This window comes from Acanthochromis polyacanthus, chromosome 6 (genome assembly GCF_021347895.1).
Source record: "Acanthochromis polyacanthus isolate Apoly-LR-REF ecotype Palm Island chromosome 6, KAUST_Apoly_ChrSc, whole genome shotgun sequence".
NCBI lineage: Eukaryota > Metazoa > Chordata > Actinopteri > Pomacentridae > Acanthochromis > Acanthochromis polyacanthus.
This window is the reverse complement of record NC_067118.1, coordinates 23,766,384-23,783,129: the sequence shown is the minus strand read 5'-3', so window position 1 is coordinate 23,783,129 and position 16,746 is coordinate 23,766,384. Positions and strand designations below refer to the sequence as shown.

Sequence of the window (16,746 nt, the reverse complement as noted above, 5' to 3'; positions counted from 1 at the left end):
TATACAGAAAGCAGAGTGGAGTGGATAAAATAAAAGAAATGTGTCAGAAAGTAATACAGCTCACACTGCTGCCTCCAACATAGTAAGAAGCACATAGCAGAGACTCTATTCATATCACTAAAGACTCAGAGGCGCTGTAGTGAGAAAGAAGGGAGAGGCCGTCTGCACGAAGAAGCCATCTGTCGACATCTTTCTCCTCCACTCACCAACCGACAGTTTACCCAGCAGGACTGACTGGCTGCCATGTTTTCAGCTAGTAAACACATCATTCTATTTGGAGGCAGACAGGGACCAAGTCAGACACATCTGCTTGTTACGAGTCATGATTTTTTAGCAGTGTTGAGTCCCATAATGTAGTTTATTTTGCCTCATACACCATTCTGCTGCTCAAAATCTGTTTAAATCCGCTACTGAAAATAGTCCCCAACAAATAAACAACGTCCTCCTGTATTCATAAACTAAAAACTACAGCGCCCAGCTGCATCAAGTCATCTCTGACCTTAAACAAACATTTTGAATCATTTATTTGGACAGATGTGTAAAGATTTATGCCTCAAGTAGGAGGATTCAATGGAGCCAAGTATTTAAGACATAACACGAAACATAAACATAAATAAATATTTTCATACAGTTTGGGGTTTTCATGGTATTCGTTGACATTGAGCGGCATGTAGAATGATGTTGGCCTTCTGTTGTGTTTGTGGGTTTTACCATTGATCTGGCTGTTGCACCAATACAGCAGCTGTTGCATTCACGCTACATTTAAAGGATACTTTGGTGTAATGATAAACATGTGATTTCTGCAGAGGAGATGCTGCCTCTGTACTGACAGGTGGAGCTCATATACATCAATCAGAGAACCTCAGGAGTCTCTAGTTGTTCCAGTGGGAAGCACCATCACCACTGAGTCTTACAGTGGACTGTGGAGCTATTTTCAGCTCAGTGTAACATTACAGTATGCAAAGCAAAAAAGAAAAAAAAGACTAATCCCAATCAGTAATTCTCACAGTTACTGTGGAACAAACAGCAACATTGAACTCTCAGCATTCAGCTGGCAAGTTTTTTTAAAACTGGTCCAGACTGAAATATCAGCAAATATTGGGCAGACTGGCCTAATCTTTCAAACAGATAATCATGTATCCTGATGACTATGGTGATTTCTTGACTCTTTCCCAGAGTCAGTAGATTGCCATAAAAAAAATAGTGCAGAGATCTGTGTTCTCTTCAGTTTGAACTGTAGTAACATTGTTGATCTTGTGACTTTTCATGCAGCATTATCATCAAAAGTTTCAATTTGTCATATAAGTTATGAGAAAATTGATGAGAGCTGACTGTTTCTGTAGCTACACGCCAAGCCCAACTAAAACAGTGAGCACTGTAAACATTCTACCTACTGAACAGCAGCACTTTAGCATGCTTACATTAGCACTCACTTTACAGAGCCGCTTGAGTGCCTGTAGACTTTTAGTTTTTTTAACTTATGAGAAGAGATTAGCATTCACTCTGCATGTTAGTTTGTCTTATGTCTCCAGATTTGGTCTCAGCTCTAATTTTTCATTTGCAGCTCAGCTTGAGAAACGAAAAGAAACTGTGTTGCATTATGAGTAAAACTTTCCAATGCGAAGCAAAAACAACTCCAAACATACAAATGTGCTGCTGCTGTACTCCCACACAAACAAATGTGTAATGATGGAGCCTTTAGTAACTTGGCTGCAATAACTCATTGTCTCACTGAGGGCGATGAAAGCATTATTTATTTCTGTCCCAGCCCAACAGCCGAAAAGGACACCTCCTCTCTCGATAGCTAATAATACTAATGAGCCATATGACCAGCAGCCACCCACCCCTGGCCTTCATTTTGACATGATTGAATACTATAAACAATCCCTGCACTGCGGTATTTTTGATCACTCCTAGACTGTTTTAAGCTGCCATCTCTAAGGGGTCGTAGAAGTGTGTGTTTGATTGGAAAGGTCGAGATCAAGGTCAAAATGTGATAAAACATACATTGATATGGCGACCCTCAAAACAACGGATTGCTTCTGAAAACATGCAGGAACCATCATATGTATTTCTGTTATTTTCTTGTAGAACTGTTATAGTTAATACTAGGGAACTGATTATTAATCCGTTAATTGTAGTTAATAGTTTAACCAATTAAAACTATATAAATCAGCACAAGGAATGAAAACGTTAATGTTGAAAACCTAACTTTTTGAAATGAGTAGTTTTGTGATTTTTATTTCAGTTGTGTAGTGTTTGAATTTTGATTGTTGTGGCTGGGTCAGGTGGTTTTTGGTGATAGTGTGGTCAAGAGTGTTGTGTGGTTTTAGGTAGAACTGGGCCACCATGACACAGACTTCTGTAGTAGTTAATAGCCTGTAGCCAGCGCTTACATGCAGGAAATGAGCACAGTTTTTAATTAATTTAACATTTCAAAACAACTGCTTGCAAGATGCTTGGCTGAGCTAGCTTTTATAATCATGTTGGCCCAACAAAATATTACAAATTGCTTCATCAACAATGTTTATTTTTGTGTTTTTGTAGCTGAAGACATCAATAGATGTTTAATGTCTGATAATTTAAGGTAGCTTCGGGTAGGATTTAGGCTTGTACAACTTGAAATGTCTTTTTATCATGAAGAAAAAACTTGTTGAAGTATAAAATGTATGAGGCTATTTCGTCCACTTCACCTTTGTCACACTCTAAGAAATGAAATGCTGTATTTACTTTATCGAGTTATGTCAAACAGTCCCATGAAACTCAGCTTTGTAACAGATAATGTATAAGTAATTGTAACAATGTGTTTTAAGTAAATCCAGCTAAATTGTGCAGATTAAATACTACATCATAGAGGTATGTTAAATTAACTCAGCATTAGCCACCAGAGACTCTCAGCCGTCTGTAAACTAGAAGGACTTTGTATTGCCCCCCATCTCCTTCTGTTGTTGTATCAAAGCATTATCTAGTCTATCCTGCTGTACTGCTCCACCTGCTTCTAAAACATGCTCACTGTTACAAACAAACCAAACTCATGTGCAAAACCATCACAGCCTTCAGAATAATCGGTCCTTCCACACCAAACCTCACAGAATTAAACAACAGGGCCATTACATGAATTACAAACATAATAGAACGGGACATAACACACCCACTGAGCACATACCTCACCCCCCTCCCCTCAGGACTTAGATACAGAACACTATGATGCAGACGAGCATGACGAGCCAAAAGCCTGATTTCATCTATTATAGCAACCCTTAACAAAAGGCCAAGGTTATCTGGCCAGAGTGAAAACTACACTTATACGTTGAACAAAGTTTTTGTAGAGTGTCCTGTCAGTGTAAATCAAGCAGAATGGGGTTGAAAAAGAAAAAGAATTTCCTCATGGGAACAATAAAGTCTCAGTCATTATTATGATAAATTCACTAGCAATGTGTTAAATTAACTTGACATTATCAAATTTGATTTACTAAACTCAAATGAGCTGCATTTACATTGCAGGATTTTTCTGATTGTCTTTAACAAAACCTATCCCTACTTGTTCTTTTTAAGTGTGTAGGTTAAATAAATAAAACTTCAGTCATTTCAGGTCAGCTGACTTCATTAAACTTTCACAGTCCAGTGACCTTGACCTATGACCACCAAAGCTAAAATTTAAATCCAAAGATATTCCCTCTAGCTATCATGTACAAAGGGATGTGACCCAAAAACATATTACCTGCAGTCTTGGTTGTCAGCAATACATTAAACTCTGTTCAAGATGCTTAAAAATTAACAATATGTCAGTCACTACTTATGTCCCTGCATGAACAAATTAACATTTAGGCAGTGACCTACAGTACAGCTTACTCCAGCAGTTTACAATCTGTATTCAATACAATGTTCACTGTCCTACCACTAATTCATCAGTACATCAGCCACTCACATTTGCCTCGTTTTTTTGATTTTGTTATGTTTTTGTACTCCATTTCAGATGCTTCTTCTTCTTTTTTTTTTTTTACTGTACCATCAATTTTAAGCTAGCATTAGTAATGAAATATTAGTCTGTAAAAGGATGTTTTCAACATAGTTACTGAAAAAATGTCCATGTTTGCTTTTATTTCTGGTTACTAATTGTCTAAGGAAAAGGCAAAAGTGGAGCACATGACATGACATGAAAATATTTTTTTCTGAAAACAAACATGAAGAAGACGTTTATAGTGGACATTAACAGTGGAACAAGAAATATAGAAATGACGTCTTATCTCTAATAATCGGTCTGAAATTAAAGCCTGTTTCATAGAACAAAAAGCTCTGTGCACAAAATAATAATCTCAGACATCCTCAGCGCTGAAAACAGCACCAAGAAGAGTGAAGCAGGAATGAATTTTTATGGGCAGCACAGTTTGTTTTTCAGGACAAGTCCTTGGGATAGGTCCTTGGGATAGCTCAGGTTCAGCCAGTGTATCAGTCAAGTAAGAGTGCACAGCCACTTGCCACATCTTTCAGATTTTGCAGCACTCTGCATCCTTCAGTGATGACACCAACATTCTCCAGTAGATCTGTTGAGTCTGCTCCCTTATGTCGGACAGCGTAGAGTCCCAAAACTATTTTCTCCATATCTCTACTTTCACCAAGGTCTGTATCCTTGAAATGACAGAAAGGAATTATATTAATTGCATGCCTCTGGCACAAAAACCATTCAATTCAGCATTCTTTGTTTCCTTGAAGGGCTAGTACATTTGAAACAAGCTGGTTATGTTGGTTTAAAGCTGATATATTTATTAGGGCACTGAAATGTGTGAATACCCTTTGAGAGCCTTAAGGTTCCTTGTCTTTTTTTTCTGCCTGAACAAGGACATTGTTGAGGGCCTAAACATGCCCAAAAACTCACGAAAATTCACACACACATCGGAACTTTCGTATTTTATGGGAATTGCACATGTGTGTGATGAAATTGTTCCACAGCGCCCCCTGCAAAATTTGTAACATCTACTATGGGCAGGTCATTTCACCCACCTGTACCAAACATGGTAGGCATATGCAACACATTAGGCTGAACAAAAAAGTCTGGGGTGCCCATATCCTAAACCCAATAGGAAGTCCGCTATTTTGCATTAACTGCGGGAAATTTTATGATTTTTGCTCATTTTCAGAAGCTATAAACTCAGGTCGTAACTCCAAATCACCTCAGACTTTGCCAGCACATACAACAGGCCTTAGTGGTGAAAAGTTATCAAAATGTTCTGTAAAAATCTAAGGGCGTGGCCAGGAAAGTTTGATGCTTCGTCATGAAAAAGGAAGTGCTCTGAAAAAAAATCTCTTGGAGCCGTAGCCTTAAACCCAACAGGAAGCCTGGCATTTTGAATTAATTGTACAATTCTTGGTGATTTTTGTCATATTCAAGAACGAACTCCTCTTAGGGAGTAACTCCAAGAGACCTCAAATAAATTTTGCCAGTAAATACAGCAGGCATGAGTAATCAAAAGTTATGTAAATGTTCCATAAAAGTCTGAGAGCGTGGCCATGGCGGCCTCCAGAATTTTGATGCTTCGCAGTGAAACATCAACTGCTGTGTAAATGCCCTGTTCATGCTCCAATCTGCCGAGTCCTGCTTGGATGACATCCATATGCCTAAATACCTTCATAGCATGTGCCCCTGCAGCATTTTAGCAAAAAAAAAAAAAAAAAAAAAAAAAAAAAAAAAAAAGCCCCCTGAACAAATTTAACGTATGTCCACAAAATTTGGGAGGCAAATGTAGCACATCAGGGCAAACAAAAAGTCTCTTGGACCCATACCCTAAACCCAACAGGAAGTCCACCATTTTGAATTAAGTGTCAGATTTCTGGTGTTCTTGGTCATTTTCAAAGGTTAATTTCTCACAGGGAGCAACTCCAAAGGACCTCAAATTTGGGCAGTACACACGTGGACAAAATTGTTGGTACCCCTCAGTTAAAGAAGGAAAAACCCACAATTCTCACTGAAATCACTTGAAACTCACAAAAGTAACAATAAATAAAAATTTATTGAAAATTAAATAATCAAAATCAGCCATCACTTTTGAATTGTTGATTAACATAATTATTTAAAAAAAACAAACTAATGAAATAGGGCTGGACAAAAATGATGGTACCCATAACTTAATATTTTGTTGCACAACCTTTTGAGGCAATCACTGCAGTTAAACGATTTCTGTATTTGTCAATGAGCGTTCTGCAGCTGTCAACAGGTATTTTGGCCCACTCCTCATGAGCAAACAGCTCCAGTTGTCTCAGGTTTGATGGGTGTCTTCTCCAAATGGCATGTTTCAGCTCCTTCCACATATGTTCAATGGGATTCAGATCTGGGCTCATAGAAGGCCACTTTAGAATAGTCCAACGCTTTTCTCTTTGTCTCTTTGCTCCAGTTTGGTCTCATCTGTCCAAAGGACATTCTCCCAGAAGCTTTGTGGCTTGTCAACATGCATTTTTGCAAATTCCAGTCTGGCTTTTTTATGAGTTTTTTTCAGCAGTGGTGTCCTCCTTGGTCGTCTCCCATGAAGTCCACTTTGGCTCAAACAACGACGAATGGTGCGATCTGACACTGATGTACCTTGGCCTTGGAGTTCACCTTTAATTTCTTTGGAGGTTGCTCTGGGCTCTTTGGATACAATTCGAACGATCCGTCTCTTCAATTTGTCATCAATTTTCCTCTTGCGGCCACGTCCAGGGAGGTTGGCTACTGTCCCGTGGGTCTTGAACTTCTGAATAATATGAGCCACTGTTGTCACAGGAACTTCAAGCTGTTTAGAGATGGTCTTATAGCCTTTACCTTTAAGATGTTTGTCTATAATTTTTTTTCGGATGTCCTGGGACAATTCTCTCCTTCGCTTTCTGTTGTCCATGTTCAGTGTGGTACACACCTTTTCACCAAACAGCAGGGTGACTACTTGTCTCCCTTTAAATAGGCAGACTGACTGATTATGAGTTTGGAAACACCTGTGATGTCAATTAAATGACACACCTGAGTTAATCATGTCACTCTGGTCAAATAGTTTTCAATCTTTTATAGAGGTACCATCATTTTTGTCCAGGCCTGTTTCATTAGTTTGTTTTTTTTAAATAATTATGTTAATCAACAATTCAAAAGTAATGGCTGTTTTTGATTATTTAATTTTCAATAAATTTTTATTTATTGTTACTTTTGTGAGTTTCAAGTGATTTCAGTGAGAATTGTGGGTTTTTCCTTCTTTAACTGAGGGGTACCAACAATTTTGTCCACGTGTGTATATACAACTCACCTTAAGGATGAAAAGTTATCAAAATCATTTGCAAAACTCCATGGCGGCCCCCTGAACTTTGATGCTTCGCCGTGAAAGAGGAGGTGCTGTGCAAATCCCCTGTACATGCTGCAATCTGCCTCAAACTTTATATGATTGATCCGAGTCCTGCCCTGATTACATCCGTATCAAAATATACATCCACAGTCATAGGGCCACCTGATGGAAACATGAGATGACATGTTTTACACTTTGATGTACTATTCTTCATCAGTTGCCAATATTCATGTTCATTATTCTTTCATGGTCTTTATACTGGCTTTCATTTATTTCTGCCTTTTTATCTTCACTCCTAGTATCTTACAACCTCTCTACACTTCCTCCCAGTATATTTTAGTGTCTATATACTGCCTCCTACTATGTTTGATATATTGTCTTTATATTGGCTCACACTATGATGTAGCCTATTTAAACTGTCTCCCAGTATGTTTCAGCATATTTACACTGCCTTTAATCTATTTTATCCTCTTTTTAAATACCAATTTAGCTTTATTGTCTCTTTTTCTAAAACTTGTTTGTTTCATTTTGCCTCCTTATGAAGCACATTGGAACTTGGAAAACCCGCTCCATGTTTGCACATACTGTTGCTAAAAAACTTGGTGCTATAATCCTTGATATAGGTCAGCTACGTCTCCACACCTTCAGTTTTGTGTCAGACCCCGAGGTACGCTACACCTCGACGTACTCCACATCCCAATGCTGAGCCTAGCTATCTTTTTCCTCCTTTGTTTACAGGCTGCAGCTTTATATTTAGAGGAATAATTGAGCTTCATGTCGGTAATAACAGTATAAGATGCAGCAGGCAGCTGCTTGGCCTTTCTTATTGAAGCAGTGAGCCTGGCTCTGTCCAAAGGTAACAAAACACCTACTAGCACCTCCAGGACACACTAATGAGCATGTTGTATTTTGTTTGTTTAATCCAACCAATTTGTCTCATCTGAGGGCAGATTTTGTTTCACTCAGACAGGCCTCCACCATTGTGCTAAGCTGAGTTAAGCTAGCCATCCTCTGGCTTTAGCTGAGCAGATTCATTTTGGCAATCTATGCTCATTGTTTGGTACTGATACAAATTCTAGTTTCAAAGCATACATCGATTACCAGCAAATGAAAATAACTTAATTTAGATCACAGTTCATGTCACCTGCTGTCACGTAAAGACACGTGAAAAATTCTTGTTGCCAATGATTTGTCAATTTTGTGTTGCATGTGTCTCCTGCAGGACAACGCATGCGAAAGCCAAATCAGATGGAGCTGAACAGGCAGCTCAGGCCTCCAACAGTGAGTCCAGCATTGCCAGACTGGTGGCCAAAGAGCTCTCCCCTTCCTTCTACCAGCCAGGTCAGTGAACATCAGCTTCTTATGTGGAGTAAAAGAAGAACAAATGTTAGCTAAAGCTTTTGCAGCACTGTGTTTACCTATGATTGATGTCATGCTATTTTTGTTTGTCTGATTGAATAGGAGGCTCATATTTATCATTTTTCCCAAGAGACATGAATATAACCTAATATGCACACTATGAAACCCTCTCTTTAGTTTGGATACAAACACAAATCATTATTTTGTTCAGCTGAAGCTGTGATGTCACACCATTACCATTTTTGCTTGGTTTCTGTGTGACATTTTAAAGGAAACAGCAGATATAAATGACCAACAACATATTGAACTTCATACTGTGTCGCTGTGCATACAGCTTGTGCTAGTCGATCCTTCTGCTGAGGCTCACCACAAGGCTAGTCGCATTTGACTGTCTAAAAAAGGAACATCTTATTGGGTCGAAGGGATCATATCAGTTTCATTGCGAATCTGTTGACACACACTTGCAAATTGACACAAAAGGAAAGCTGCCATTTAGAAGCCTCTGGCACTTCTCTCCCTCAGATGGTGAGAAATAACACAGAAAGAGAAAGTCAAACAGAAAGTGGTCCAGCTCTCTGACTAATACTACAAATGGACAATGCAAAGAACAAAGTTGTGTACATTCTCTTACCTCTCTCTTCCTCTTCTCATTTTCACTGGGAAACCGATATTTAAACCCCTCAATTGTCAGGATGTTTCTAATGATGTATTCTGTATTTTTAACATGACTAAAGCCTTTGTACTTCACTGCTGTTAAATAATATTTAAAACGTATCAATGAGACATTGCTGTATTCATACACACTCTGTTCTGTTGTGACACATATCCTGCTGATCAGTAAAACTGTGTAGAAAAATGTCAAGACAAATTGATGAGAAGTTTTTTTTAAATCTTCTGTCTTGCTTTTTTTTTTACCCATATCTTAGCTGTTGCTTGTCTTGTATCATGTACAATACCTGATTAAATTGTCTACAACATATTTCATTAATGACCAGTGGAAAAAGGTATAACATGTGGAGAAAACACAGTACATTTAATTGTCCATCTTACCTTCTTTTCCAGACTTTCGAGACATTATCACCGAAGTTGTTAATCATCTGTTCACCAGAATGTTTTAGTATGTTGTCAACTTATTTCTTGGAAAATTAATTCTCTTAAATCATCAGACACTCCCTTTATGACACTCTCTTTCCACATCCCCTAGATATATCACACAGCTCACACAACCAGTGTTCCTGTTAATAATACCATCAATGAGTGGATATTGGTAAAGTTAAAAGGTCAAAACGTTGGCTAACTCTTGACTTATCAAATATTTATAAGAGCCACAGGTTAATATTCTGACTGAACTGGTCTTTCAGGTCCTGAGTATCTGAAGAAGAGAGTGTTACAGGAGGTCGTGGAGGGCAGTGAGAACACTGACACTGTCATGCATGAACCGCTGCTGGCTGAAGAGGAGCCCCTGCCCACGCCGCCTGAAAGTCCACTCATGAATGAACTGGACAGCCTCATGCCTGGCTCGTCTCCAGGCCGCACCCCCTCCCCCAGTCCAGGCATCATCAGCAAGGAAGAGCCTAAACTCCTCAGTCCAGGCAGCTGGAATGAAGACAAAACAGTTAAAGGTGGTGGTAGTAAGGGTGGCAGTAAACCCAACAGCAGGCCTGGTAGTCGCCCCACTACCCCTTCAACCTCTGTTTCTGCTCCTGCCCCAGCTACAGCTGAAACAGGGGGGGCGCCTAGCAGTCGTGGCCCCTCTCGCACCCCAAGCCATCAAAGCAACAAGAATGAGCAGGGCTCTGACCTGGAGATTAAACCACTGCAGAAGTTTGACTCTGAGGCAAAAGCTCCAAACGTCACTCCTGCCGCTGCAGTCCCTGTAAGAAACAGCCTCATCTCACCAGATGAAGAAGAAGCACCGCGCCCCGCGTCCAAAGCTGTAACCCCCGAGCCTAAAGCTATAGAGGTCAAAACTGAAAGAGCTCCATCAGTCCATGAACGAGTACCATCCGTCTCCGAGAACAAAGTAGAGTCCAGGGAGGTGAGCAGGCCGTCCAGCAAAGCAGAGACAAAACCATTACCGAAACGCCAACCCAGTCCGGCTCTAACCCCAAAACCTGCTCTCAGTCTGGAACCTAAAACACTACCAAAGCAAGTGGAAGCCAAAGCAACACCAGCCAAACCGGTACTGAAGGTGGAACCCAAAGCAGAAGCCAGAGTGAAGGCCATGTTGTCCAGCCCAAGTCATGAGGTGACTGCAGAGTCTTTGGAGCTGGAGGTAAGGCAGCAAATATACACAGTGAGTCACATTTCATTATTTTTAGCCAGATGGCCATATGGAGAGCAGTGTCAGTCGAATGCTTTACCATTGGAAGGATTACCTTGAAATGCTGTATTCATAGTCCTCAGAGGATGAATTGTGACGGTCATCCCCTGCCTTTTGTTATACCAGTAGCACATAATGGCCAACTGTGTCAACAACTATTGAATGGATTGGTATGAAATTTTGTACATTTTGAAGGTTTACATTCATATCCCCATCGGAATGAACTCTAATAACTTTGGTAAACCCTTAATTGTCCCTCTAGAACCATGATCAGGTCAAAATGTGTCAAGTACTTTGTCTTCAGACCAAAAACCTGCAAGATTAATTCCTCCCCTCCCACAAACTAGCGCTAAATATTATCATCACCAATATGAAGTAAGACAGATTACCACAAACTTATCATATAGCACTACAAAAAATGAGGATGTTTAACCCTGATCTGATCCAAGTCATTCAATATTTAGTATCCGACAATACCTGATACCATTTTGCAAGATAATACACACTTTCAGTATTGTAGGTCCGCCCCTGATTGAGCCTCTTCCAGCCACTAATATTTTTGTCTGTATTATCAGTATTTTTTTTTGCAGATTTGTTTATTAATATCCAGGTTTTTTTTTTTTTTTTTGTTGCAGTAATAGTCTTATTTATTTATTTATTATCCCCCGCCTCCACAAAGTGGAAAAGAGGGATATAGATTTGGCCTCCGTCCGTCCGTCCGTCCATGCTTCCGTCCGTCCGTCCAAGATGAAGGGGACAGCTTTTCTCGGAAACTGTTACAGCTAGGATTACGAAATTTAGTGTGTAGCTTCACACCATGGACACCTTGATCAAGTTCGAAAATGTGACCTGTGCGATAATATTTAACAGAGTTATGGCCCTTGATCACTATTTTGGATATAGACTCATAGACATCACATGTGGCGGATGATATTGACGACCATGTCATCTTGTTTATTTTACCATCGAACAGCAACAGTCGGTGTTTCATTGTGTTTCCAGTCTTATTATTTGTATCTTTAAATCAAATGGACAGATCTGAGAGAGGTTTGGCTCTTTTCTTTCTTTGCCGCGGCTACAACACTGAGGAAATATTCCCCCGCATTTCAAACTACTCCATTAAGTAATAATTTGAACAATCCTCCAGTTATTCTACGTATTCACAAGAGGTGAAACTTAGAGTAAGAATATATTCCTCCTGCTGAGTCTGTTTTGGTCAGTACCACATCTGTTCCTTTCTTTTCTAGGGCCCAAACACCATAATGATCTGCATGGTAATCCTGCTCAACATCGGCCTGGCTATTCTCTTCGTTCACATTTTGTCATGAGAGATTTTCCACCTCGTCAGGTAATAAATCTGACAGCAAAACTTTGGGATGATGCAGTGAATATATAATAAATAAGTTCAATGATAGTGCTTTGCTTCAGGTCACCAGCAGCGCTGGAGAGAGATGGCTTTCCTCCTCCTCAGTAAGGACCAGAGACCGAAGACTCTGCTGAGAGGAGGAAGCCTCATGCAGACGTCTGCAGCTCTTCTAAAGGTTTTTGTTGCTGTGACTGTGTGAGGCTCTATGAAGCTCCTCTCTTTCCAGAGGTTAGAGAAACTGAAGGACACGAACGACTGAAACTTTTCAGTACATCTGAATATGATTTGTATGTTAAAGTTGGGGGGGTTGGCTGGTAGAGTATGTCCTGGTGCTGACACTGGAGAAACATGTTGGCACTCAAGAATTCAACTTTGTCACAGTGTGTCACAAGTGTGTGTCGACATTTTGCAATATGGTTTTTAACTAAATCCTTAATTGGTGCACACTGGCTGGCTCTCACAACACTAAATCAAGCAGATAAGACAAACTCAGATAGTCAAGTTTTGTCACAAGATATGTTTGTTTGTACTGCATAATCTCCAGCTGAAGGTATGTTAGTGACATATACAGACTGACGACTCTCTCCACGATGCCTTGAACTTGAATTTTTAGCCACCAGAAAGCTGCAGCTGACGTGTGAAGGATTTGGGAGTGATGATTTGTTTTAATTAACTTCAATGTCTGGTGTTAAAAAGCTGAAAAAGATGCGCTAAGTGTGCTACTGTAAAGGCAGGTTATCGTTTTCATTTGTCGCTCTTCACTCTCTTAAGAAAGACGTCATGAGTTGCATTTCTGCTAACTGTATTCTGCAAAATCTGTATTTGAGACTGTGGTGTACAACACTGTGAAATTTTCTTCTTTTCACTGGGATTTATATGCATTTATTGTCATTCTACTGCTTTGGGTTGGGAAGCTGATAGACCTAGTAGAGAAAGGAAATAAGAAGCTTGTGCTAATGTGTATGTGCTGTATGTTGTGCGATGCTGCTTGGCACCCAGGAGGTTTTAAATGAGAGCCGTGTATGTTTTGCAACAGGATTAGCAAGCAGGTAAATAACAGCTGTAATGTATCTTATTTAAAGTAGCCACTGTATGTTGTAGTGAATCCACAGATTGTGTTCATACAGCAGGAGGTGGGTTAGGATGATGCTTTTCTCTGTACGGTTTCATGTATGTCTAGAAAACAGTCCACACGATGCAACATTCAGGGCCTGTTGCGCTTCAGAGCCAAATATAACTTTTGTACGCATGAGGGCACCTTGTGTGTGTGCGTGTGTCTGTATTTTTTGTACTTTTTTGAAGTGCACATCTTTTCAGCATTCACAATATTCTGTTGTAGGATTTTTTTTCTATTTTTTTTTTTTTGTCAGAAGAAATATGCAACCCTAAATTAGTTTATTTCCCAAAGGAGTCGGTCAGATTACCTCATGATTGTGAGATGGAGAAAATACAGAATGATTCTCAACTCCATGTCTTATGTTGAAAAGAGAGCTTCTAATTTATGGGCTTTAAAAAAAAAAGAAGAGGATTTTAGCTGAAATTGTTTTGTCTTTGAGTTTGCAAATGAACACACAGACCACTGGGTAAAAACAAAAAGAACTAGTTTTAATGAAACCTATGATTCTATATTTGTTAATGCATTAATTAAACTGGTGGCTGAACTCTGTGGTAAGTGCAAGGGAACTTGAATTCATACAGGTCAGTGTAATGTGGAAGCCATTTTGTTTTGCCTCTTTTAGTACATTTAACATGGCTGAATTTGAAGAAAAGCATTTGTGTAGCCAAACATGGTCAAAATAACACAGCTGAAATTAAATAAAAAAAACTTTTACAACACTCGTGAACGTGTTATGATTTGGTGAGATCGATATCTCCCCATATTATGTTTCATTTCCTAATTTTGGCTTTACAAGTTTCTAAACGTATCCTATTATTTTCACACCATATCACTCATTATCCAGAAGAAATCCAGTCCAGCAACAGCACAACTAAGTATTTTTAAACACCACCTGTCTGCCAGCATGAGACACCATCTATCCCTCCCATGGGCCACACTGAATACCACACCCTATTTTAAACCAGGCCAGGATTAGGCTTCGGTTCTTCTCAAGCAGGTAGTTCCTCTCAGAGAGCACAAATTACACCTTCAAGTCGCTAACGTGAGATCTGCAAATTATATGCTGGAAATATTTGGTGCTGCACAAGAGGTTTTGTAGTTTTGACCAACAGTCCAAAAGCTTTACAGTTTACTATCAAGTTTATGTTTTAGAAAATGCATGCATTGATTGTGCCTAAAAATTGCAAAAATGATCATAATAGTTGTCAATTACAATATTAAAATGTGGAACTATAGGGAAATATACTCATATTACTTGCTTGCAGTTGTCTTATTGAAATGAAACTTTGGGGTTTCTGCATAGGTTTAGTGTGGAACTGAAAGCTGCTAATGTAACTAACTACATGTACAGTATAGTTTCAGTACAGTTCAGTTTCCAGATGGATATTTTCACCAAGTCCGACTTTCTTTTGTTTTTGTATTAAAAAGGAATAGTTCACTCTGCAATATTAACAACACAACTTGTCCACCCTCAAAATAGTAATAACTGTCAACACATTTAAGATTTTTCTATATTCTCTTCATCCCAATGTCAGTGTTTACTAATGTTGTAAGACTTAATAAAATACTTTTTCTGTAGGTAAGATAAAAATTAATGCAATATTCTGATAGCAGCAATTCAGGACTGAGCTTAATGCATCTTATATCAGCGACAACACGATGTGGGTCTGGCTGCTGTTCAGAGAACTGTGCTCATAACATTCTGAACTTCCAGCTCAAACTGTACCTGTTTCCTTTTTTCTAAGTACAGGTTCTGCTCGAAGTGCTTTGAGGCACAGGACGATGTGCTGTCTGAGTTGTCACTGCACATCCGCTTTTTTGCCTTCACTTTATCAAGCTTTTTGAGTGAAAAACTGTCAAGAAGTCACAAATAACATCTTCATTATCAGTAGATCATATAGTTAGAATGCACTGGTGGTTTATTTCTACTTTTTCACTCAACACTTTGTTCATATTGGGTAACTTTGACTTCATGATTTATTGTGATGATCTTTCCTGTTCTGCATTGTGAACTCATGAAAAAGTGCGCTCACTTACATTTGTGTACTTACATTTTGTGTCGTGGTAGTTTCATACTCAATTCAGCGATCATTTACAGGCCACATCACCAAACTGTCAGGTCTGTTTTGGGTCAGTTTAGTGAACATAGTATTGAAAAATGTGAATATGTATAATTAATGCGTCACGGCAAAAAAATAAATAGCGAGTGCAGCCGGGTGATACAGTAATACAGCCAGACGTACAAGGAGATATTGACATTGAGATGGTTTAAAACGGCGTAAAAGAATGTGTAATAGGTTCTACATTTCATTTTTTAAAATTGTCTGTTTCCTGATAGTATCTACTACTACTGAGCGTCATGCAGCCTTACCATTGTTATTAAATACCAGTATAAGCATCACATTGTTATTATTTCACAATATATATATAAAATGTAAGTAGAAATAAGCTGTTTGTAAAAAAAAACAAAAAACAAAACTAATGTAAACTATAAAGGATTATTACAAAGTTACAGGGAAAGTACATTACAGTAAGGAGTTAATGTACAGCTTACAAATCTGGATGGCAAATGAATTTGACCAACCCAAAGAGGACTTTGGAACCAATTTCAGCTCTGAGATCAGTGCCCTGGAGAATGCTAGTCTGTTTAGCAGAGTTAATGATTCCACTGGTCATTTCTTGGCATTCTATGAAATTATTGCCTTGTGCATAATGTATTATTATTTATTTCCCACTGGGAGTGGTTGTTCATAAGATGAGCGCCCTCTGCTGGACTCCTGCAGACCTGAGGGGTGTTGGGTCTGCCATCATGGGAAAAAGTAAGTATCATTGGCATAAAGGTGCTACTCAATTAAGATGATGTACTCAAATAGATGATACAGAAATGTATCATGTTCTAGTTATTTTGTCATTGAAAATTGAGGATTCCAGAATAGGTGACAATTACTAGAAGTTTCTGATGGAATGAAAGGTGGACCATGTGACAGTGAGTCTCTGAGTTTTGGTCATGTCTTCTGTTTACTTACCTTTTTATTTTGAGAACATTGTTCCTTGTGTGTCACTTGTGTGTTTGTTTCTTTTCTTTGTCCCTGTTTCTCTTTTTTTTTAGTGCCCTTATTAGACTCAACTGTGTCTTGTAAATCGCCTGTGTCTTGTCTCGTCAGTAATTCCCTGTTTATATAATAGTATAGTCCTGTGTACTTCTTTGTTCTCTGCCAGTTTGTCCTGATTAGTTTTCTGTTTGGAACCCTGTTTTCCTGGTTTGTCTTCTGTTCGGTCTTCT

The 16,746-nt window shown here is 39.0% G+C and overlaps 1 protein-coding gene across 1 annotated transcript in view; it reads left to right on the top strand.

Annotated features, from left to right (window-relative positions):
* The window catches only part of jph2 (junctophilin 2), a 30,275-nt gene extending 16,093 nt beyond the window's left edge, over nucleotides 1–14,182 (top strand). Inside the window, exons 3-6 of the mRNA XM_022209686.2 lie at nucleotides 8,521–8,639; nucleotides 10,019–10,932; nucleotides 12,228–12,328; nucleotides 12,409–14,182. Coding sequence (XP_022065378.1) covers nucleotides 8,521–8,639; nucleotides 10,019–10,932; nucleotides 12,228–12,308 — 1,114 coding nt within the window. The 3' untranslated portion in view covers nucleotides 12,309–12,328; nucleotides 12,409–14,182. The remainder of the gene's footprint in view (nucleotides 1–8,520; nucleotides 8,640–10,018; nucleotides 10,933–12,227; nucleotides 12,329–12,408) is intronic.
* The last annotated feature ends 2,564 nt before the right edge of the window (nucleotides 14,183–16,746 follow it).